A 6,403-nucleotide genomic window follows, 5' to 3' on the forward strand; every position below is an offset into this window, starting at 1 on the left:
TGAGCATGTGCCTGAAGACTTCTCAACCGTCATAGACAAGGTCAACGGCAACGGCGATATGTCGGCGGCCCGTGGCGGCAGCAGTAGTGGTTTTTCGGTGGTTTTAGAATTTCGATGTAAATTTTATTATGTTTGAGATGCTTTGTACTTCCGGTAAACTTTTATAATAGATATGATGTTTTTTGCAAAAGAAATCTCCGGACGAAAAAATAATCCAGTTTTAGTTAATTTTACAGGAATTAGGAAATGTATAAAAGGACAGGATCGCCCCAGGCAAAAATACCCTAAAAAGACACGCTCTGCCCTGTTCGGCCCGTTCGCCCAGCTCCGAGTCCCCGTCCGACAGTCCCTCCGCCGCCGGAGCTCCTCCGCCACCCCGGCCGTTATCGCCGGTCCCCTGCCGCCCTCTTCCCCGCACGAGCCCGCCCTACCTCTCTGCACTCTCCTCCTCGCGGCCCCGTCCATCCTTCTCCTAGGCTCCCCAATCCTGATTCCTGATTCCTGTAAAGAGCGGAGAGGGGAGAGCAGCGAATCCGTCACTCCCGTCTTCCCCGCCGCGGCGGCGCGCCGTCACCGCTTCTCCCAGCAACCTTCACCCACACTCCTCCCCAGACCTCCACAACCCTATCCTTCATCGTATTCTCCACAAATCCTCCCAATCGAAGCTGCTTATTGCCGTCACACCGCCGCCATTGTTTGTATCCATCCTCCCCTAGCATGGTGGCTCTACGGTGCAGTGGAGGCGCCGCCGCACACATGGCGGCGCATAGAATAAAGGCCCCTCGGAACGGAGATGGCCGCAGCGCCATTCTTCCCATGCGTGCCGGGATCAGGGAGCTTCCGCTGAGGGCTTCCTTGTCACCGCCCTCGGTGTCTCCACGGACAGTGGTACACTAACTATTTCCCCCTGTTTCACTTTGGTTAATTCCATGAGAATTACTAATTCGGATGTTCTCCTAAACTGCGGCCTCCACTCTTCAGCGCTGCTCCGTTTTTCGTCGTCGTCGTACGGGGGGACATTGCTTCCAGAATAGGGGAATGACTGAGGGATGGGAGGCGCTGAAGGCGGCGACAGCCGACATGTTCCGGCCCCTGCTCCTCAACATTTCCGACATGCGCTCTCTCAACACAGTTTACGACCTCGAAGACTACCAGATTGACATGCTCTTTGGTGTGCTTCAGTTGTTCCCACAGGCGATTCTGATATGCTGTCTCTGTACCCTGCTTTTCTTACTGAATACTGAGTTATCTTTGCCTGTAGGTGCTTTTGCTGGACTCGTTGGTGTTTACCAACTGTGGAGGGCAGCCCCTCACATCTTTGTTGATGCTGCTCTTGGCTACATCATATATAAGCTCAGTGTTGTATCATCAGAACTGCATCGGCTGCGGAAATCCAATGGTTTAATTAACCGGCTGAAATTCGGTATTTACTCTTTTAACTGAACTAATGCTCTGTGCCTTCTCATGACTGGCTCATTTTGTGGTGGGGGTGGGTGGGGAATAAGCTGATGTGTTATGCCATTCTTGGACCTATAACAATATTCATAAATGCAGCAATGTAACATCTTTCATGTAGTGTACTTTTGTGCTGCAAGTAAAATCCTGAAGTCAATTGTTATACACAATAAGTCTCCTAGAATCTTACAAATACTAATGTAGTTACATGTAGAAAGAAGCTGGATCATTGTACCAAGATCTCATGGTTACATAACTTGATCCATTACGAAGCACCAGCAGAATGTTATCCTTCGTAGCATGAATGGATTCCTGGTATTCCTGTAGTGAGCAAAAGTCAAACTGAAAGAAAAAAATATACTACTGTATTAATCTTGTTGAAGCTAGGTCTCCACATTTGAAGCTTACGTTTCAAATAATTCTATAGCCACTATAATGGAATATATCAGTATCCGATTAACTCAAATGTACAAACATTTTGAAATTATAATGCATATCCTTGTCCATCCTTACCTACTACAGTACTACTTCTAGAGACAACACTTCAAGATCTTATATTTAATGAATAATTTCCAAACAACAAACTGATGGCTGTGTGGTGTACCATAAGACAGCCTGATTAAGAACTTGCGATTGTAAAAGTCACCAGTTATTAGTTCTATAATCATCATTTGACCTTCTGGATTCCTTGTTCAACAGCTTTCCCACACAGAAAATAACAACAACATTAAGTATCAATTTTGACCTTTAATCGCGTCTATCGAAATTCAGAACAGATCTTCACCTTTGCAGATCGCATGCCATTTTGCTTTGTTGTTTGTAATGATTTAAGCTACCTTTTCTCATCATATGTGGTGCTTATTGAAAACTTTTCGATGCAGGGTTCTTGCTTTTCATGGCCCTTAAGGATTTCAAGAATAAATATGTACTTCTTGATATTATCAGGTCAGTATGCATTGTAAGACTTCTTTGTTTGGTAATTAAGTGCACCAGCTTTAAATTGTTTGGTATCCTCTACTATTTGTGAACTTCCGTTATAGAACTAGTTAATGTGGTAGTTGCATCACCTATAGCAAGATCACTGTACGTAAATAGTTAATGTTACAGACTTATAGTGGAGTAGATAACCTGTAAGACTGTAACCATTCTTTCTCCATCTATAATAAGGGATACAATATCAACTATTACTATATCAAAAGAATTATGCTGACAAGTAGGATATTTGGAGATACACTACTGACCCAGAAAAATGTTGTTGGGAAACTAACTAGACTTGAGAAATCTCAATCAGAACCGGAAATACGTTTCAGTGAAATCTACATCCAAAATGAAGAGAAAGGTTGAAAGGAGAGAGGAGTGGAAATTATATCCTGCAACAAAATGTATTATGAATATTATATGCACAAAAAAGACCGGATTTTCTTCTTGGGAAAAAGGACAATGAAAATGAAACTATTCCTGGAGTCCAAAGTAACTTTTCTTTACCAAATTTCACCATCTTCCATGGGAGCAGGTTACTGTATTACATGGTCACTTATAACATGTACCAGTCAAAGTCGAAAACCATTTTTGGTACTATTTATCGAAACTGGATGTTGAGATAGTTCACTGTGATGGACTAAAATAGGAGAACACAAGTTTATCAGAAACAGTATTGACCACGAGAATCTAGGAGCTCTGGAAATATGTTGTTCTCTTCTGTTGCTTCTCCTTTCAATACATAAGATTGCAGATTCTGGTTTATAAGAATAAGGATGAAAAGAACTTGAAATACATTAACCATTATATGATTTCTTCATCTGGTAGCTGCATCCCCTGCAAGGCTGGTTTATGTTGGTTTGAAAAAGGATCACAACACAGGCACAAGAAACTGCCTGCATGTTAACACTATGTTGGCATAGTTGCAGTGGGAACAAGGATGTTGTCTCTGGAGCTAGATCTTAAGTAAGGGCATGCTTTCATGTATGGCTAGTCCCTCTTGTAAAATATTTGCCGTCAAAATCCTACCATACAAAGCTAACCAGATGAGAGCTTTGTGTTAGCAATCGCTTCTCCTTGGCCATACATACTGTATCTGGCTCAAAACATAATATTCTGGTTGTCAAGCATTCATTGCTGTCACCAAATCCATGTTGGTACATCTACAGCGGTTTGATATAGGCACATTGATGAGAGGGCTTGAAGCTGCAACTGTTGAGCCTGGGCCATCTCATTTAAAAGTGTGACTGGCCAAACAGCGGTCTGTGTTGTTTGGTAAGAGACCTGCTACCGAAATATTTTTGCAGTTATACATGCCATCTAGTGGGAGACATAACTATCACATCCCATGCCGAACGCCTGTTCTGAAGCTAGTGTCATAATTCATGGCCAAAAGATAGAGGTACTCTTCATGATGGCAGACAAAGGACCAAGGTGCTATAACACGTTTTTGAATTTTCATCTTGGATTTGTCTGATCACCTTATTGGTCTCAAAGAGCAATGATGTGTTGAAGGCCTATTCCCGAATTTTGAATCAATTCAGAGAGCATCACAGTTCAGGCTGCATGTGGACCAAAAAAAGCACTGGGTCTTTTGGAGGAGAATGGCTTGTTAGCACTTTGGCTTTGACCTATCATTGAATCATTGAAGCAGGCATTCATCTACAGGAACAATGCCCATGGATTTTCTCCTAGTTATAGTTCATTATCTTGATTACCTGTTGTAGGAGCTTACACAAACATACATAGTACACTGTTCTTGTTAGTGGTAGCACATCCTTGGCAATTGTAATCCTTCCCCAGAAAGATATCTGTTTTCTGTTCTCCATTGGTATCTTATCTATTAGAGGCTGGTAATCACCGATCAGTTTTGAACTGTGAATCATATTAGAAGTCCTCGGTAGATAAGAATTGCTACACCATGCAGCATCCAATCAAAGTCTTTATATTCAATTGTTCAGCTATCCCTAATATCAGTATGATATACATTGGACCTAAGATTTAGTTAGAACTAACTTTAATGTTCCCTAAATAATTCGTAGCAATTATACAGCCTTTCTTTTACATTCTTTCACTGTTCTTACCCATGTTGCCATATTTGGTTTATCTAGTAGTGCTCTAACTAAAATGGTATTTCATGGTAGGTTGCCGCTTTTCTTTCTGTACGTTGGTACATTCATGTTCGACGTGGCGGGATTGAAGAAGTATGGAAGGCGAGTTCTGATTTCTTTTGTTAATCTATTGAAAATGAGAGGCGGAATAAAAGAAATATTCAGGATTGTGTGGTATCCTGGCTACGTTTCTCCATATGATGATTCTTTTGGCCGGAGATGAGCCTCAGGGTTCTGTCTGTTATGAGACCTCTATGTGAAAACTTGATGTAAGGCAGGTTTAGAAGTTATGAACATTCTTGTTAATAACTAAATGCCGGATGTAGGGGAGGTGTTATGTAAACCTGAAAATGAAATTCGAACACAAGGACAAATGCAGTATTTCTTTCACCGCATGTCAGTTTCATATCTTCCAAATACTGATCCACCGACTTCTCATGGACAGGGTGGTTTCCACATGATTATTTGCTTTTTAAGTTTGATGAATGCATGACAATTCTTTGAAAACAAATGAACTGTTTTTAATTTTGAGACGATGAACCTCATTTCAACTTATGTACTATCTGTACTATTTACATGATGTCATCTAAAGTTGATATTATTAAGAGGCTGTTCTGATGAAAAGTATGTTGATTTCAGGGTGGTTTCTGCTAAATACAATGCAAAGTTACCTTGATCATATACCATTTTTTGTTACAATGAAAAGGCACATGCACGCATCATCACATGCCCTCTCTAGAAAACGCAAGCCAAACGAGGTAGCTCCATGATATGCCGCTCCGTAAAAGAACGAGAATTTGGGTACAACTCCTTGTTTTTTGTGAAGCTCTTCAAGGGTGCTCTAAAAAACTCTAGAAGCTGGAGTTGGTGGAAAATTATCCACCACTGCCACCAGTAAGTGGATACCAATCAAATAGTCATTCTTGAAGCTGGAGCTAGATGGAATCCAAACATTACCTTTGGTAAAGCCACAACTCCTTTATGGAACTAAGTGAATTTGGTGAAGTGAAACTGATTTTGACGGAACATAGATGTCCCATATAGGCCCTATAGCATGCCTAGTAGAAATACACCGATGTTAAATTCACATCACCGCCACTTCAAACCGTGAAGTTGTGTACCCATGATCTTCTTCGACGAAAGATCGACTTCTCTCCAAAAATGTGCCGTTTATGCTCTTAATTTTAAGACCTAGATACACTCTAACATCCAAAAAAATCAACGGGAAATGATACATGAATCATTTTAGTTTACACCTATCTAGAAGATTGATTATCATCACTTCTCATCGACCAATTGATGTGTACGTGGAAAAAGAAAATATCAGGTGGAAACCGTGTTTACGACGAAAACTCTATGAAACCACGTTTCAAAGTTTTCAAAGAAACTAAAAAAAGAATAATGCTAGCACAGTGATAAACATGTGGAATGTCAAGTTTGAACTCATGCTCATTTGTGAGGTATGTACAAAAAATCAACTGAATATTAGTTTGAACTTGGACATTTTACATGCTTACGAAACATCATCCTCCCAACATATTACATTCTGTTTCACCTATCTTTCGATCTCGCAATATTCAACCCCTCCTGTAGCTTTCACTCGTTTGCACCGTATTGTCGTTGCCATTGGATGTTTTACCATCTCGAGGACCATAGGGAGAACCATTCTCATATGTTTCTTCATACCCAGCACGTCGCACCCCACCGAAATAAAATAGACGATGAAGATCGCTACCCTGCGTCACAGTTGATAGGATGCATGCATGTTAGCCAAACCTTCAATCAATTGCATAATCATTGACATGTCGACGATCCTAGAATGGACTAGGCTTTGTTTGTATAGCTATTCAAAATATTGA

General features: G+C 41.0%; 1 protein-coding gene across 2 annotated transcripts; it reads left to right on the forward strand.

The window, feature by feature from the left end:
* The first annotated feature begins 281 nt into the window (after positions 1 to 281).
* Positions 282 to 4,939, forward strand: LOC109774710 (uncharacterized). 2 transcript variants are annotated; one of them, XM_073500485.1, is made up of 6 exons: positions 582 to 789; positions 834 to 888; positions 982 to 1,171; positions 1,262 to 1,423; positions 2,337 to 2,400; positions 4,578 to 4,939. In XM_073500485.1, exons 3-6 carry the CDS (start codon positions 1,039 to 1,041, stop codon positions 4,765 to 4,767), a joined length of 549 nt encoding a protein of 182 aa, XP_073356586.1. In that variant the 5' UTR covers positions 582 to 789; positions 834 to 888; positions 982 to 1,038; the 3' UTR covers positions 4,768 to 4,939. The 2 variants fall into 2 exon arrangements, with proteins under 2 accessions (XP_020189063.1, XP_073356586.1); XM_020333474.4 differs by having other exon boundaries at positions 282 to 888.
* Positions 4,940 to 6,403: the final 1,464 nt, after the last annotated feature.

The sequence above is a fragment of the Aegilops tauschii genome, chromosome 5 (genome assembly GCF_002575655.3).
Source record: "Aegilops tauschii subsp. strangulata cultivar AL8/78 chromosome 5, Aet v6.0, whole genome shotgun sequence".
Lineage (NCBI taxonomy): Eukaryota > Viridiplantae > Streptophyta > Magnoliopsida > Poales > Poaceae > Aegilops > Aegilops tauschii.